General features: G+C 41.9%; 1 protein-coding gene across 1 annotated transcript in view; it reads left to right on the plus strand.

Annotated features, from left to right (window-relative positions):
* The window catches only part of USP45 (ubiquitin specific peptidase 45), a gene marked incomplete at both ends in the record, with an annotated part of 42,215 nt that extends 37,470 nt beyond the window's left edge, over positions 1–4,745 (plus strand). The window contains 5 exons of the mRNA XM_079550096.1: positions 868–1,531; positions 2,531–2,628; positions 2,999–3,085; positions 3,548–3,701; positions 4,612–4,745. Coding sequence (XP_079406222.1) covers positions 868–1,531; positions 2,531–2,628; positions 2,999–3,085; positions 3,548–3,701; positions 4,612–4,745 — 1,137 coding nt within the window. The remainder of the gene's footprint in view (positions 1–867; positions 1,532–2,530; positions 2,629–2,998; positions 3,086–3,547; positions 3,702–4,611) is intronic.
* Positions 4,746–16,902: the final 12,157 nt, after the last annotated feature.

Here is a 16,902-nt window from a genome sequence, read left to right on the forward strand (position 1 = left end):
GTCCCTGCCCATAGCAGGGGATTGAAAATGGATGGTCTTTAAGATCCCTTCCAACCCAAACGGTTCTGTGATTCAGTGATTCTAAAGATAGTAGGAAATTCTAAACATAAAGTCACGTCTATAATTATATCCTTACTGCTACTTAGGCCCATGACCAAGTGTGCAGAAGGTATTTCTGTCCACTTAGCCTCCCTGTTATGGAAGCAGACCATGAAATTTACTTTCTGTTTGTTCTGTCTATGGAAGGCAATGGAAGGAAAAATGCTCATTTCTTTAGGAAACAAGCCAAATTAAAGAAAGAATTGCAAATAACTTCAGATTATGGCAGCTTAAAGTACTTCTAAACCTATAGTAGTCTTTTTTTGACAGCAAAGCTTTTTCTTCTTGCAGTACAAAAAAAAAATCAACTTCAGACAAAGTAAAATATACAAGTAAAGAAACAAATTGCTAGAGATTATTTAATTCTAAGACAAGTATTTGCAAGGTGAAATGACTTCTCTTCTGTAGGTGCTCATCAGCTAAGGCCTCTAGTGGAAGGCCAGCTTAAACATGAGAACCTTTTAGAAGCTTAAGTTAGATTAAAGGAATACTGCTTCACATGTGCCATCCACAGCTGTCGCTGTGATTGTAGGAGGTATTGATTTCACAGTAAGTATAATGGTCATAGTTGACTGGTATGGAGGTTTCTAATCCTATATTAGTTTAAACGGATCTTAAGGAGATCAAGTAGCTTAAGCATGTGAAAGATGGAGAAGATAAAATACTAGATTTCATTTGCTTTGAATTTGTCATCTCTTAAAAGTTGTTTTAGATCACAGGTATGTTTTCTGTTTCTCCTGTGTACTACTAAAATGCCGTAATTTACAGAATCAGTTGAACCAGGAGAGAAGGCTTGCCAGAAAAGCTTCCTCTAATGAAGAAGAAAGAAGCCCTGTTATCATTCAGGAAAGATCCAAAAAGCCAGAACTGGAAGATAGCTCTAGTGTGCTGTACTCCAAAGACACAACTGTGGAGTCTGCCATGAATGGGAGTCAGACAGAGGGCAGCGAGAAGGAAGCCAGCCGTTCTGAAAGCAGCTTTGATGCAGACAGTGAAGCCTCTGAAAGTGAAAGTGCTTCTAAGCAAACAGCTTTTAGCTCATGCAGCAACACATCTGCTTTGCATGTCAACCACATCAATGTTAAAATGCCACACACCAAACCAAGTGACAGTAACGATGAGAAGATTTCCAGTGCCATATCCAAACTCAGTTTCTGTGATACTATAAACAAAGATGAAAAGTCAAGCTTTGGTGATCCAGGTTTATCGAATAATTCCATGTTCTCAGCAGACAAGTCCTCGTTGTCCTCAAACCCTCAAAACGCTTTTCAGACGCTTTCCCAGAGCTATATAACTAGCTCCAAGGAGTGTTCTGTCCAGTCCTGCCTTTACCAATTTACCTCTGTAGAGCTGTTAATGGGGAACAACAAGCTTTTGTGTGAGAGCTGCACAGAAAGGAAACAGAAGTATCAGAAGAAATCCAACTCCTCAGGTAACATGCTAATATGTGAGCATTTCACAACCAGGTTGGATTGGGCCCTGGGCAGCCTGGTCCTCTACTAGATCTGGAGGTTGGTGGGCCTTCCTGTGGCAGGGGGGTTGGAACTTGATGATCTTTGAGGTCCCTTCCAACCCCAGGCCATTCTGTATTTCTGTGAATCACTGTACAAAATTTTCTGTCAAAACCTGTGCAACCTCTGATGTTTCATTTTTCCACCATGGGCTTCCTCCTTGTGGCTAAGCAGAAAATGCAAATATTAGAACGTAGCTGTAGATGTAATTTAGCATTTATTCTGCAGTTGAAATATTTTACTTCAAGCATCTTAATTATTTTTTCAGGGAAAAAAAAAGTGCTGGTGACATGTTCTCTTCTTAATCTGTAGCTAACAGCAGAGCTACTTTCCGTGAGAGCCCCCATTCAGTTCCCACTGCAGCATAGGCCACAGCTGCCAATCCTGTGTGGTCAGGGCAGCAGGTTAGGAGGCATCCTGAAGCGGACCTCCTCTCTTCAGACCCTTCTCAAAGATAAGCACAAAGTGTGTGCTTTCAGTGAAGAATGGAAAAGTAATCTCTAGCTTAGTGGCTAGGACTTTGGCATGGATGAAGAGACCTGAGCTTTGCATTTATTGTCCCAGTGATTGTCTGTTCATTTCAGGTGAAATGCTTTCCATAGGAAAGCTGTAGGATTATGGCAGCAGATGCTGTATCTCAGTGTACACAGTGCCCTAGGTACTGAACGTGCTTCTGGTTTTTGGTCTGATTTGTGTCAGGCAGATCAAAGTAATGATCAGGCTTGGTAGGTTTTTCTATTGAAAACAAGAAGAATGAGAAAGTATTTTTCTGTTACTCCACAAAATTTCTGTTGGAAAACATACACATGTATAAAGTCATTGCAACATAAATCTGTTCTTCTGTCAGAAATTAAAAAAAAAAAAAAAGTTCTGTGTGATTGTCCTCACTTCACAAGTTCTTGTGATATTCATAAATACAGAAAAGAAAATGGAAGGTGTCTACACGAATGCTCGGAAACAGCTACTGATTTCTTCGGTTCCTGCTATTCTTATTCTCCATCTGAAAAGATTCCACCAGGTAAAATGCCCAAACCTCTTCTATTCCTCTGCTGTTCTGGTGGATGAGCAACTGTTTAAGTGTCATTGTGCATTTTAATGTTTGCTTTTTTGTAATGAAAGACTGTTCTGAAACATGCTTGTGGTTTTTTAAATCTCTGATACCTTCAGAGTGCATTTAGCTATTCAGATGTATCCAGGGAAACCTTTTGTGTGTCTGTCATACTTGTGTGTAGCATGCAGTATATTAAAGACATAATGGAGAATGTTTCAATAAGTTCAAATCTGATTCTTGGTTTGGTTTGTTTTAATAACATGATAATACATATCAGCTTTAAAAAGCTTCCTAGTCAAAGTATTTATCATACAGTCTTTTTTTCTCTTTGTTAAAGGCTGGTTTGAGTCTACGGAAAGTAAATAGGCACGTGGATTTCCCACTGATTTTAGACCTAGCACCATTTTGTTCTGCTTCTTGTAAGGTATGCATTTCAATCTCAATTTTTATTGTGCTTCTAACAGTTGCTATTTCCCTGAGCACAAGTTAACTGGATTGATTATAATGAAGATGATGATGATGATTATTCTTCCTTTCCCATAGAAATTACAGGCAGTGTTTTCAAGCAGTGTACTCAGAATGTTAGCTGACTGAAATTCCATTCATATCAATGAGTAGTATGAATGTTAACTAATGCTGCTTAAGCTGTGCTGCCCGGATGGTTTTAGTGTCTCTAATGGTGTTAAGGACAGATACTGCTGCTTCCATGGCAACTGAATTCAGTTAACAGACTCATGAGTATTTTTAATAGATGTGTTTCATCACTGGAAATGCTGTAGATGTCGATCTGTTTTTTTAAAGTAATACTGTTGAAAGGTAATGAAGATATTTGTAATATTTACTGTGAAATAATTTGTTGTTGTTTTCTGTGTTTCTGGGAATACAGAACGTTACAGATGGTGCAAGAGTGCTGTACAGCCTTTATGGAATAGTGGAGCACAGTGGGTCGATGAGAGGTGGCCATTACGCAGCTTATGTGAAAGTCAGAACGCCCTCCAAGAAATTACTGGAGCATATTTCCTCCACAAAAAACGTTCTAGGTATGTACAACAGAACTTCCTTCCTTCCTACGAATAAAGCCAGCTTCTTTTCATTAAGATTTCGAACTGTTTTAGCTCAGAATGTTATTTTTGGGGCCCTACAAATAATTCTGGTTTTTTCTGGTACACATGATGCATGACCTGCTTCTATATCAAACCTACACACAGCTGAGTAAACAACAGAATTTTGGTTCAGTTATTAAACAGAGAATTGGTGGAAAATGCTCCTATTCTTCCTAGTCAAAGCAGTACATAGCACTGCCTTCTAATTTGTAAATATTTGATAGATTTGGTATTTCTACTGTAAGAATCGAATCCACAACAATTTAATTTTTTTTTTTTAATATACATTTTTACTCATCTTACCCATCTATTAAGAATTGGTATTTTTTAATGCTTAAAAATCTGGAATATTCCGATTAAATGTGAGGAGCAAGATATCTTTTCTTGTAAGGCTTCTCGTGCTATTTGGCGAAGAGCATGCCAGTTCTTTTTGATGCTTTGGTCATGCAGAGTGAAATAAGATTGTAGGATACAACCTGTTAGTGAATGATTTGCAGAGACAATGTTGAGTTATCAGAGTATGTTAAATGTATGTATTGTTTCCCTTCACAAGGGAGCAAGAACCAAGCACACACTTTGTCTATCCTGGGTATTATCACTTTGCATTTGAAGCTCATTTCCCACAAGCACAGTGTTTTAAAATAATCCTTGGAACAAGTCTCCCTCAGTCTGAGGCTTCCCATGCAGTAATTACTAGAACTGATTTTGTCTTTTCTGTGCTGTTAGTTTCACACTGATCAGCTTTTGAAATGTGATTTTTTTAATTGCTTTTTGAAACATCCATTGCTTTTGTTCGATGATGATGTGAAAGACAACGAATGTGACTTCCTTCGCTGTTGCATTTCAGGTTTAAAAGAAGCCATGGGAGCATCAGCAGGACAGTGGGTGTATGTTAGCGATGCCCACGTTCAGATGGTTCCAGAATCACGAGTACTAAATGCACAAGCATATCTGCTTTTTTATGAAAGATTACTGATATAATTCTCAACAGTTTAATTATTAAAAAAAACAACTAACAACTGTAGTGGTTATTTAGTTTCTAATTTAAAGCTGCAGTAGAAAGAGTACCTGTAAATATTGTGCCTTTATCTTGCATAGAATTTACCATATGTTGACTCTGAAATTCAGTCAAGCTATTATAAATATCTGAATGGTTCCTTTAAAATATGCACTTTGTCACACATTTTAATTTTACAGTTAGAATGTAAGATGATGTTCCATCCTAGTGAGGTCAGTGGAAACTTTTGTTGTTGATTTTAACAAAGATAAGCTTTCACCCATAGTTCTAGAACAGGTAAGAATAAAAATGCTGATAGTGTTAAGTGCCTGGATTTGCTGCTGTACAGTAACAATATAAAGTACTTGAACTGCTTTTCAATTGAGTCTTTATCCTTCCCATCCCTGGGTTGGATGTCTGCTGTTAGGATTTCTGCAAACAAGTACATGTCAAAGCGTGTAGCCTGCAGATGTAGTAATTTGGGAAGCAGTGTTTCCAGAACAGAACAACAATAGATGTCTCTGGGTAATGCTGCAGTGCACTTTCCCAATGTGTTGTTGGAAATAGGTTGGGAAAGTATTAAAATATTGCTTCTGCAGTGTGACAGTGTAGGTAGTTAACACCTGTTCAGCTGTCTCCAACAAGTGCTGGTAGAGCCGTGTACTCCTGTTTCAATGTAAATATATACTGTGGTGTGCATGTATATATTCTCTAAGACAAATATATACCTGTATATATGCACACCATAAACCCATCAATATATGTTGTCGTTTTACCTATTAGGATAGGAAGGAATTGCAAACACTTCTGTATTTAGTAAATTTTCAAATTCATGATTGTGACAGATGTACAGCGTATGATGAGCTTGTGTATGAATATGTATGGGGTTTAAGTGTAACTGGATATTTCTGTTACTTCTGGTTCCAGACATTAATTTGTTTATCTGTTCCTGAATATTTTTCTCATGGGGAGTAATAAACTATAAATTATTTTTGCACTGTGTGTGTGAGTTGGACAGTAAATGATGACTTGTGCCTTCTGATGCATCTCTGGACTTCCCTGTGCCATCCCTGGAGTGCAGCAGGTTTCCTAGCTGCAGAACTTGCTACTGTAGGCTGGCTTGTGTCCATTATTTTGACTGCCCAGTCTGTGATGTTACTTCTTTCAGTAATTTCTCATTTCCATCCCAGCTAGATACCGTTTAAGGTCAAAATCTGATGATGATTTTGAAGCTATGTAATTATTTATTCAGTAAGCAGTTGCTTAAATACAATTTGCTTCTGTAATTATTCCATGTCTGGTTGAGCTTGCAGTTCGGTAGAGAAAAACCTGCATTTATTTCTGTTTACTGTTTTCATTTATAGAAATGTTTTGCTGTGAAAAAGCTTGCTGTTCCTTTTACCATCTCTGTTATGTTTTATCATACTTGCGTATCTTTTCTATTCTCTAGTTCTCTTTCAGAGCTGCATTCCACTTGCATTCACCTCTTTGCCCAAGAAGATAACAGATTTGCTCAATCAAAACTGCTGAGGTATATTTTATAACAACAGTGTTTTTGCAGACATTAAGAGCTAACTGTCCAGACAGACAGAATGAGCTTCTGGTCACTCAGGCTTTCAAAGGAAAAATTACTGTAGCTAGGTCAAAATTAGGCTATACATCTTGGTCAACTCGGTCATTTTTTTATCTTTACCAATTAAAATTGTCTCAATTTACCCAAAAGAGAAAATAAGCAGACAGGTTTAGCTATCTGTATTCCAACTAAACACATCTTAATCTGTGTCTACACTAAAACAGAAAAACAAAGAAACACAACAAAGTTTAAACTGGAGTTGGTTAAAATGTTCTCTTTTACCTCTCCCTCCACCCACCTTCCTCCTCTTTTCCTGAAGTTGATCGAAACTCAGAAATATTTTTGAGCAAGAATTGCAGCAACTAGACACTAAGTTTCACTTCTGTGACTCAGTCTTACTTAGAGACCACAGATGGGGTATATTAGACCCATCTTAAAGCAGAGGCTGACTAGATGAGGTCCTGAACTTCGAGGTCTTGCTGACTTCTGACTGTGTATAATTACCGAACTTAAATATGTACCTATAGCAATGTCCTATTTTTTAACCTAGAACTAGTTCCGTAGAGGGCAGATCTAAGAGAGAAGCAGCAGAACAAGGTTTTCTTAGGCTGTATTTTCCTTTTTAGTGGTATTTTTGGGAAGCTTTCATTGAGGCAATCTTTGCTTCCTTTTAACCAAGGTTCACTGCTGTTTGAACTGATGAAATCTTCCCGAGTGATAAGGATGCCAGGAAGTATGCTGACAGGATGATTTCCTCAATAACATCTAGAGAACATTTTCTTTCTATTCGGGTGTTTTATAGAACATGGTGGGAAAGAGACCAACCTTCCCTGGTCTGGTATTAAATGGGGAGATTGGTGGCCCTGCTTGTGGCAGGGGGATTGGAAATTAATGATCCTTGAGGTCCCTTCCAACATGGGCCATTCTGTGATTCTGTGAGACATTAAAAAAATCAGCACTTTTAACAAAAATGGCCACTGAAGCTTTTTCAGTTGAAAAAAAAAGCACTTTTAGCAACAGTCCCAGTCATTTCAGAGTTGGGAACAAATGTGAAAATATTGTAGAAGAAAACATTCTGTAAAAATAAGTCAGTGGATTTTAGAATGAAGAATTCATGACTCAAGAGAATGCTAGAGAATAGAAAAGATGTGCGAGTTCATGTTCAAGTCTCTGTTAGAGTATCCTTCAAGACTGGAATTTGGCTGCATAGCAAATGGTTATACATAAATCTGCACTCTGAAGACCTGTTACAGTTCTTTCTTAGGAACTGCAGAAGTTCAGAGCTCTCCTGGAAAATGGAGATGGACATCCTATGTTTATTAAAACGCTAACCATGATTCTAGAGCCTATTTTCAAAGCCTAGGAAACAGTTTCCTAAACCGACAGATGTGTGCACACTACTGAAAAGCCATGGGTTTTCAGAATTTAACTATTCTTCCTTTCATGCAATCTTTTCCTGTTATGAATACAAAAAATCCTTTTGAAGCCTCCAACATCTGCTCTTCCAGGAGATACACCATACCTTTTTTTTTTTCCTGGGCACAGCAGCAGTCTTCTTCCTTATTTGGAATAGCTTAGAAAGTTCTTTCTCTTTGTCTCATCCTTCCCTTTGCACCACTGTCTTCATCAGCTTCACTTGTTCTTTATATTTTGGCATTTCAATTAGCCTCTGCGTCAATGACTTTTCCTTCATCCATCCCTAACCATAAAACAATGCTTCCTACTCATCACCTGGATACCTTGAATTAGCAAAACTCCTATTGGAAGAGGTACTCTTAACTGTGATCTTGCCTCTCCCTGACGCTATACTGGTTCTATCTATAGGCAGCAGCACAGTTATCTGAGATAAGCTGACTCCCAAGCAGCTGACCACTCACACAACACTGCCTTCAAACCAGTGAGGAGAAAAGCAAAGTAAGTAACTGCCCACCCTTCAGTATGAAAACTTAATTTAGGAGGAACGTGTGAGTTGCACTTGGAGCAACTGGAGTACCTACAAAAGTTTCTCCAGTGATGAGGCATCAATGCAGATGTCTTTGGCACTGTATGCCATTTACTGTATTTGGCTAAAGGTGACAAAAAGAATTACACTAACACCAATACATATGCAGATATAATGCCTGTATTAGCCTGTTCTGAGAATGTCCTACAAATACACTGTGAAGGAAAAAGAAAGGATGAGGGGAAGGCAAACAAACAAAAAGCCCTATGGTTCTGTGCCCAAGATATGTGCACTGTAATTGTCTTTGTTAAGAAGATGAAATCCTTGCAGTCTGTCAAACCTCTATTCCCTATTCCCATCTGCACCTTTCAGTGTGCATCAATGAAGTGCTCTTGCTTGTGGATTTCAAGTAGTAGCAGCTGAGACTGGTTTATAAATTCATTAAAGGGCTAAGATGCCTTAACCACCAACTGCTTCTCTTTGGACTTCTTTTTTTCATACTGAAAACTGAATCATGAAGGGACGTGAAACTCATGCGACTGTTCTCAAGGTAATGTGTTACAAAATTCTTATTTGAACTTATTGGTAACAAACTGAGAAAATTCTTAGGAGATCATTTAAGATGTGCTAAAGACATCTTAAAGGACAAAGCATTAGAATATGATTTCTATGTTGGCAAACATCAGCAAATCAAATTTTAGCTAAAAATAAATGATAGCGTATTTCACAAGACACTTTTACAGCAGATTTGCTTTGCTTTGCTTTTTACAGCAGGTTTTATATTCCTCAGTTGTCAGTAGCTGGTTTTTGCTAAGCCCTGTACACGTGTGTTTGTACGAAGACCTTCATAGAATCATAGAATGGCCTGGGTTGAAAAGGACCGCAATGATCATCCAGTTTCAACCTCCTGCTGTGTGCAGGGTCGCCAACCACCAGCCCAGGCTGCCCAGAGCCACATCCAGCCCGGCCTTGAATGCCTCCAGGGATGGGGCATCCACAACCTCCTTGGGCAACCAGTTCCAGTGCGTCACCACCCTCTGGGTGAAAAACTTCCTCCTAAGAGAGAAGGAAAGCCAGATGAAGAAGAAGCCATTCTTCTTCAATAGAATCAGTTCAGTCTCGGTGTTTTACAATGGATTATCTTTCATCTGCATCTATCTGCCATGTCTTCAGGTATCGTTTTGCCACTTGCATTAGCTCTTTTTACCTCTCGCTTCAGTGTATAAATAAATTGCAAAAAATGATAGGAAAGGGATTATTCAAGATTATTTGGAATTTTTTTTTCTTTGTAAGGCCAAGATTATGAAATATATATTTTCAGACAGGCTGTTACTGCAAGTCAGAATGCTTCTTTGTGCAATGTTAAGGTGTCTACACGAATGGCATTTTTGTAATAAACAACTGTAATTTGACTACTTTCAAACGACTTGGTATCAATTCAGTCTGTACAAAGTGAGTACTTCTATGTTCACAACATTCATATAAAACGTACATTTTTTGAAGCGCCAAGGCTGTTTCTCACATCCGTTGCAGCCTCAGGTACATTTCTGGTACAAAACATGAAGACGCGGTACTGCTGTCAGGGAACAAAAGCGCATTTATTTTGAGTAGTTTCTGACCCCCGCGCATCACCCCGTCCAACCCCAAATCGCCGCTGCGGGCCCGCCGCCCCGTCACGCAGCAGCACGGAGCAGGGCCCGCCCACCGCCGCGGCTGCCATGGAGAGCGCCGAGCGGCAGGAAATTGCGTGCTGCCCTCACTAAAGATGGCGGTGGCGCGGCGTCTCCCGAGGCCCACCGCTGAAAGAGGGCCGCGCCGTTCTGCCCGTCTGCCCTTAGCAAAGATGGCGGCGAGCGGAGTTCCCGTGCGCCCGGCACGGGTCAGCGCCGTGACGCATTCTGCTTCCGGGGCAGCACCAGCGGGCGCCATATTGTCTTGTTCGTGAAGACGAGAAGCGAAAAGAGGGGAGAAAGCGGCGGCGGTCACGGCGGCGCCTGCGGCGGGAGGCGGGGGAGCGCGTAAGTAGCGGGGTGGGCAGCACTCCCCGCGCTCCGGGGCTGGCGGGTGCCGTACCGACCCCACCTTCCGCCACGCACCTCCTCCCCGGGACGCACCGCACCGCGCCAAGCAGGGGGCGCGGGAGGGCGCCGAGCGACGCGGCCGGAGCTTCCCCCGCTCCGAGAAGCCGCGGCTCCGCGTCGCCTCCGAGTGGAATCCGCCCGCCGAGCCCCTCACCCCGCGCCCTCCCCCCGCCGTCCGGGCGGCCGCTGCGCATGCGCGGGGGGGGGGGGGGGGGGGGGGGGAAGGGAGGGGGAGACGGGGGGAACGGGGCCGAGGGGCGGCCGCCCCCGGGGAGCCCGGTTACCCCGTGCCACGCATGTGTCGCCGCCCCGGAAGGTCCCGGGGGCGTCCCGGGGCCGGCGTTGGGCGAACGGGGCGGGGGGCGGCTCCCCGGGCCTGGGCGCTTGGAAAACGCGTCCGTCTGGAGCGCCCCGCGCGTCGCGGCAACCCTCGGCATTGCGCTCCGCCGGAGGGCCCCGGAGCACTCCCGTTAGCGGTACTGGTGCACGCGGCGGCGCCGGTAAGGTGCCTGAGCGCAGCCCGGTACCTGTGCGGGCGCTGGGCGCTCCGAGCAGCCCCTGGTGCTGAGCCCGCCTCAGGCGCCGCTCCTCACTGCACCGCAGCGCCTGGCGGTGGGCTGAGCGGGGTGGGGTGCCGGGCCTCGGGCCGGCGGGGTTTGTCGTAGCTGGAACTGAGCCGGGCTCTAAGCGAGGGGCGGCCGTTTTCCTTTCTGCTGTAAGAGTCACACTTGTATGTGGCTTCGTGCAAAACGCCATCGCTGAACAGGGAGCTGAGTGCCAGCTGCCTTCCCGTGCTGCCTGGACACCACTCCTGCTGTTGTCTCTCACCACGTTCATTCTCCGGGAGAGCGGTCCTTCTGCTGTGGGGCTCAGTGGTTTTGCAGAGCTTCACAGTCCCCCCAGCTCACAGCTTGCCACGTCACCTGCAGTGCTAGAGGAGACTTAACTGTGTTTGGCTGGCAGTGAGGTATGGCACTGTGCTGAGGAAACGCCGGTGCAGCAGTACCCTCCCTGCTTGTCATGTCAGAGGTGTATGGCAGTCAGAAATCTGCCTTTGGCAACCAGTTACTGGCAGTGCATCTGTGGGCAGGGCGTATTGGGTGTCGGTGCTTCCAGTACCAACTGACGCGTTCCCTTGAGCTGCAGTTATAATTTGGGATAAAATCCATTTGTGAGCAGCGGGGAATAGCTGCTTATCTGCTTAGCTTGTGATTTCATCAGTTCATCAGTTGTTGATGCTATATGGAATGCACTTAAAGGAGGAAGTTGCTAGTAGACTGTTTTCTTCGGGGAAAAAAAAAAAGTGCTGTTGCATGGATATCTGCAAGTCTAGCATCAGGCCTTGTAGAGGAATATGTGCAAAAAATAATCAGACTTTTTTACTGATCCCAGTTTACAACTCAAACTGTTTAAGTTGCTTTGGTGTTTCTGTAGCAGGGTTTTAGCAATGGTTCTCCTCCTCGTGATAATCAAGCACATGTTTGTCCTTACATCTTCAAAATGCAAAATATAAGTAAATGATACCCGAGCTGCCGATATGTGGTCTTTCTGCTTATTTAAAAGGGTTGGGCCTCAGCTCAGTGGATATGTGGATTTAAGTTTAAAATAACAGCTTGGAAGCTACACTACTTGAATGACTCACTGTAGAAGTTCTTGTACAACTTTTGATTTGTTTTATTTGGCCTTTGTTCAACTAACCTCATTTTAGTGGTGCTGTAAACGTTAGTCAGACATGCTGATGTGTGAAATGGGTCCTGGAAGAGTTTGTAGGTACTGAGTGATCTGGTTTTATAATTCCTTTTGTGGTGTTGTGTCTTGGATCCTGGTGATGTCCTTGGAAAGCTTTTGTTCTTTGGACTGAGAAAGAGTAGATCCTGAGATCCAGCATTTTCATGATATGCAACTGTTAATGGGCTAGGAGTGTTACACACTGCCCGTTTTGGTAACAGATCTCAGGAGAAACATTGGGGTAGTTTCTGATTCTCAGGAAGAGAAAAGATGGCATTAAGTACTTGCAGCAGCTTAGGGTGATGCTGTAGATTATGTCTTTGGCCAACTAAGAGGGAGACGAGTGGGAGTAAAAATCAAGACAGTTATTTTAACCTTTTTTTTTTTTCAATTATTGCAATCTTAGCTTACTGCTTAAATGTTTCATTTATAACTGGCAGTTAAATATAACGTAGTGGCTATTTGTTGTCCCAAACTGGTCTGTTTTTTTGTCTCTGAATAATAGTACACATGATGTTCCGAGCTTGTCAACTTGATTGAACAGAACAGGCCCTTTGTGAGGAAAAAGGCTCTTGCACAAAACATCACAGAAGCATAGAATGTCTTGAGTTGGAAAGGACTTCAGGGATCATCAAGTTCCAACCCTCTTGCTGCGTGCAGGGCCACCAACCTCCATATCTAATGCTAGACCAGTCTGCCCAGGGCACCATCCAACCTGGCCTTGAACACCTCTGATGACAGGGCATCCACAACCTCTCTGGGCAGGACAGTGATCAGGGCATTTGGGCTGCTGTTTTCCAGGACCTTTGCTTCTGAGACCTGTCTGTTTTCCTTTAGGTCCCTCTGTAGAGCCTAAGGCTGTATGGGGGATGGGATATCTTTTTTTTTTTTTTCTTTTAACCTAGATATGTGATGATTTGAATATCAAAAAGGGCATGTCATCTTTAAGCTCTGCATTCCAAGACTGTATAGTGTAGGGATTCTCAAGCATGCAGCATGCCCTGTGGTTTCAGCTCCTTTGCTTATTTAGGACATGCATACTTCTTGGCTAAAATGCAGTGCCAGCTCAGAAGGCCTGTGGGACCAGGTTTTTAGTCACCAAAAGAAGTTCTGCAGCTACATTTTAGAGCTCAGATTGCAAGTAAAACTTAACAGGCCATCTCATGTCATGTGTGGACTTGTCATTCAGGGTTGATGAGTAACATTATCAGAAAGGTGATGCAGCAGCCTCTTTTCTGCATTAGAATGCACTTGATTATTGGGTATGGTTCCATAGGCTTCAGAACCATCTGCCTGCTCGTGTTCTGAATGTGTGGTCAAATAGTGTCCGGTGTATGAATTCCTAGCCTTGATCTCTTCAACTCATAAAGCCGCGTAAGTTGCTTGCCACTTTCTCCTAAGGATAGTCTGAATCCTAGGCTGTTTCCTGATTTCTTGGATTTCAGGTAGTTTTGCATATTCTTTAATCTTTTAAGAAATAACCTATTTGATGTCATCTTCCAAAGATCCATTTTTCTCTGCTAAGATATTTCAATTTGAGGAATGTCCTGGGACAAGCCATTAAGGATCTCTGGGTCTCTTTTTCCTGCAGAAGCTGTTGATGTATAAGGTGTTCTGTGTAGGTAGGGTGTTGTGTAGTGTTCACATGGGAGAACAGTATATATTCCTAGTTATGGGAGCCTCTTGGAACAGGCAAGAAAGTGTCTGCTAAGCGTGCTCTTCTGGCCACCTACATTTAGTTATCTTCCTGATGCTCTTCTGGAGTGCAGCTAACTTCATAAGCCCATGTGCTTCACGCTTTGGACTGTCTGCAATTCAGACTCTCCATTAGCTCTGTTGAATTTTGTTTAGAGACAGGTCTTCCTTATCATTCGATATAAAAGTTCTTGGTATTTTCAGTTATACTGTATCCAGTGTATTAATGTGTGCAGTGAAGACAACCCATCTGTCAACCTGGAGGCGCTTTGTGTTTTAACATTCATGGGACTGAGCCTCGCTCCCCAGGACTGCTGCTTTCCTTTATTGAGTGGTCTAAGCAGGGATAACTGCACAAGTGCCCTGCGACTGTCAGTTCTGGGTGATGGATTTTACAAAACTTCTAAGGTAGAGAGTTGTCTGAGGGATCTGAGTGAGTTTCAGTTCTGTTGATTGCCTTGTTTAAAAAAAAAAAAAGGTCTCATCTTTGATGTCCAAGGGCAGTTGCCTGGAATGCCTCTGGGACCTTCAGCAAGCACTGTGTCACTGGGAAACCGTGCTGCACTCAACACAGTGCAATTCCCATTGGTATGAAGGTCCCTAGCTTGCTAAAACATACCAGTGCTTTGTGGGGAGTGCTGGGGAGGAGTCTCCCAGAGCTAAAAGTGAGCATGAGTTACCACTCAGAGCCCTGATTGCTGGTAAGTACCTTCTGTTTGTGTCCAAACACATCACACAAACTGAAAAATAAGCACTGTACATTATATCAGAAAATGCCTTATTTTGTGGACAGACAAGCAAGGTGAAGAAGATGCTGTTTTTCCTAAAAGGACAGGTTAACATGTAGGTACTGCTAAAATTCACATTGCAATGGAAGAGAGGACTGAAAAGATACCTTCCAAAATATCTGTCTTAAGCTAGCTTTTTTGTTGGATAAAATACAGAAGTGTAATAGAGTATTTGTCAGCAGCCTTAAATTTTGCTGAGTGCTGTTAGCCCTTGAAGGTTACTGCTGCTAGGGATCGAGGTAAGTCCTACATGTACCACTCTGCCAGCTTTTCTTGCTGGAAGAGAGGCTTTCACCAGCAGTACTCAAATGTGGCACACTTCAATGCAGGTACAAAAACATCAGCAGGATCAGCCTTTGGCTCAAGTTCCAGCCTTAGAATAATTTTCTAAACACGCAACAGGACGTATTTTGGACTGTCTGCTTTTAAAATCCTTATCAAAATGTTGAGATATCATATTAATGTTCCATAATCTTTTAAGTACACGTGATTGTAATTAAATGTGAATGGACTGGGAGTGTTTCTGTCCTGTGATCATGTTTCTGTATAAAACAAAAAGAATCCTGAATTGGCTTCTTTCTTCATTGGTAAACAGATTCAGGTTCCTGTTCTGTGATCTGACAGCAGGGAAGAGTTCTTGGAGCGTCAATAAATGTTCTTTTGTTTATTTGTGTTTGCTGGAGAGAGAGGAAGCAGAAGGGCTATATTCAATTAAATGGTAGAGTAAAACAGCTGACTAAAGGAATTTTCATCCATCCTCAGAAAGGAGGACAGTATGAACATTTACCTTTGCGAGTAGGTAGCCATAAAATTGATCCATTCTTTGAGTCTGTTTCCTTTTCAAAGCTTGTGTCCACCGTTGATATTGGAAGCAGAGTGTCTTAGTGGCTTCTAGTTTGATGTACCCCCTCTGTTAGTAGGGAGGTGTTGTGCTCATGGTTAATTCATCTGCTCATTGGCTTCCCCATTTTCAGCACAAAACAAGGCTTGTGTTTCACTGCAGTTTGGTTGCTCCGCTCTGTGTTTGGTTTGGTATCATGAGTGGGAAATAGGCTTAGATCAGTCTGTTGCTGTTAGATGAAGTCTTTCTTTCAAGCCATACTGATCTGAGATTTCTGTAAGAAATTCAAATTTGTTTCTGATTTGTGAGACAGCATTTTAAGTTAGCTTTGGCAGTGTACATTTTAATTAGATGAGAGAGGATGTTGATCCTCTTATTTTTTTTTTTATCCTTTCATTATTGCTGCTTGTGGTGTCTCATGAAAATTGTGCTTGATTCTTGTCACATTTTGATGAATGGTTTAGGCTGTTTGAAGCCTTTAAGCTATTGACTTGGTGGAGGGGGAGACTGGTTCCCTCCTGCCTCAGTATTAGGGTTTGTTACCTTGCAGTAAATATAAAATTGCTGAGGAAAGGTTATGTTTTCTTAGGTGTGAATTGGGAGCTCATTTAGAAGTAGTTTGTGCTGCTTGCAATTTGTGGCACTCATGTTTAAGTGTCATTTCTGTTAACTCTGACACCTGATTTTTGTTGGTCAGAGAGGATGTCTTAGTCTGGACAGATATGTTTTTATTTTTGATGTCTTTTAAAACATGTCTACCAAAGAAAAGGCAGGGATGATGTCTGAGGCAATATTGAGTGTCTCTGAAAAAGTTTGAATTATACTCTCCACAGTAAGTATGCAAGCAGCGTACAAAGTAATACCAGTTTTGTATAAAATCAGTGACATCAAATAGTCTCTGTGCATGTAACTTTGTGGATGTGTGCATCTAAGATTTATCTATCTTTCAGAATTGGGTAACTTCCAACAAAGAGTTAAAGCCAGTTCAATTGCCTCTGAAACATAAAAGAAGCTGAAGTGATTAAATAAAGGAATACTTGGCAAAACAATTCAGGAAGATGATAAACTACCTTTTAAATGCCTATAAGTCTGCAGGAAACGTTCTCATCATTTTGATTATCTTGTTTACTCTATGCCAGTAAGTGAAAACCTGGGAGAAGTTAAGGGAGACAAGGGACAGGGAGTAAAAAAGCAGGGAAGTCTTCCAGGAACAATATTAAGTGAAGATGTTCTGCTGGTTCTGTTTCTTCAGTGGCTGTGAATTGTGCATATTAAAATGTATCACCTTGTTTTAAATGCAAAAGTAATTTTTAAATACTAAAAGGATTTGAACACAGTTGTATTTTCTTTTAGCTGATGTATTTAATGATCAGTTTTATTACATATAAATGTTTTGAGATACTGATTTTTGGCCCTTGAGTTCAATTCCTGCCATCAAAAAACAAGCAAACAAAGAAACCCAACAACCTGGCGCAAAGACGATGAGCTGAAAT

Source organism: Tetrao urogallus, assembly GCF_951394365.1.
Source record: "Tetrao urogallus genome assembly, chromosome: 2".
In the NCBI taxonomy this organism is placed as follows: Eukaryota; Metazoa; Chordata; class Aves; order Galliformes; family Phasianidae; genus Tetrao; species Tetrao urogallus.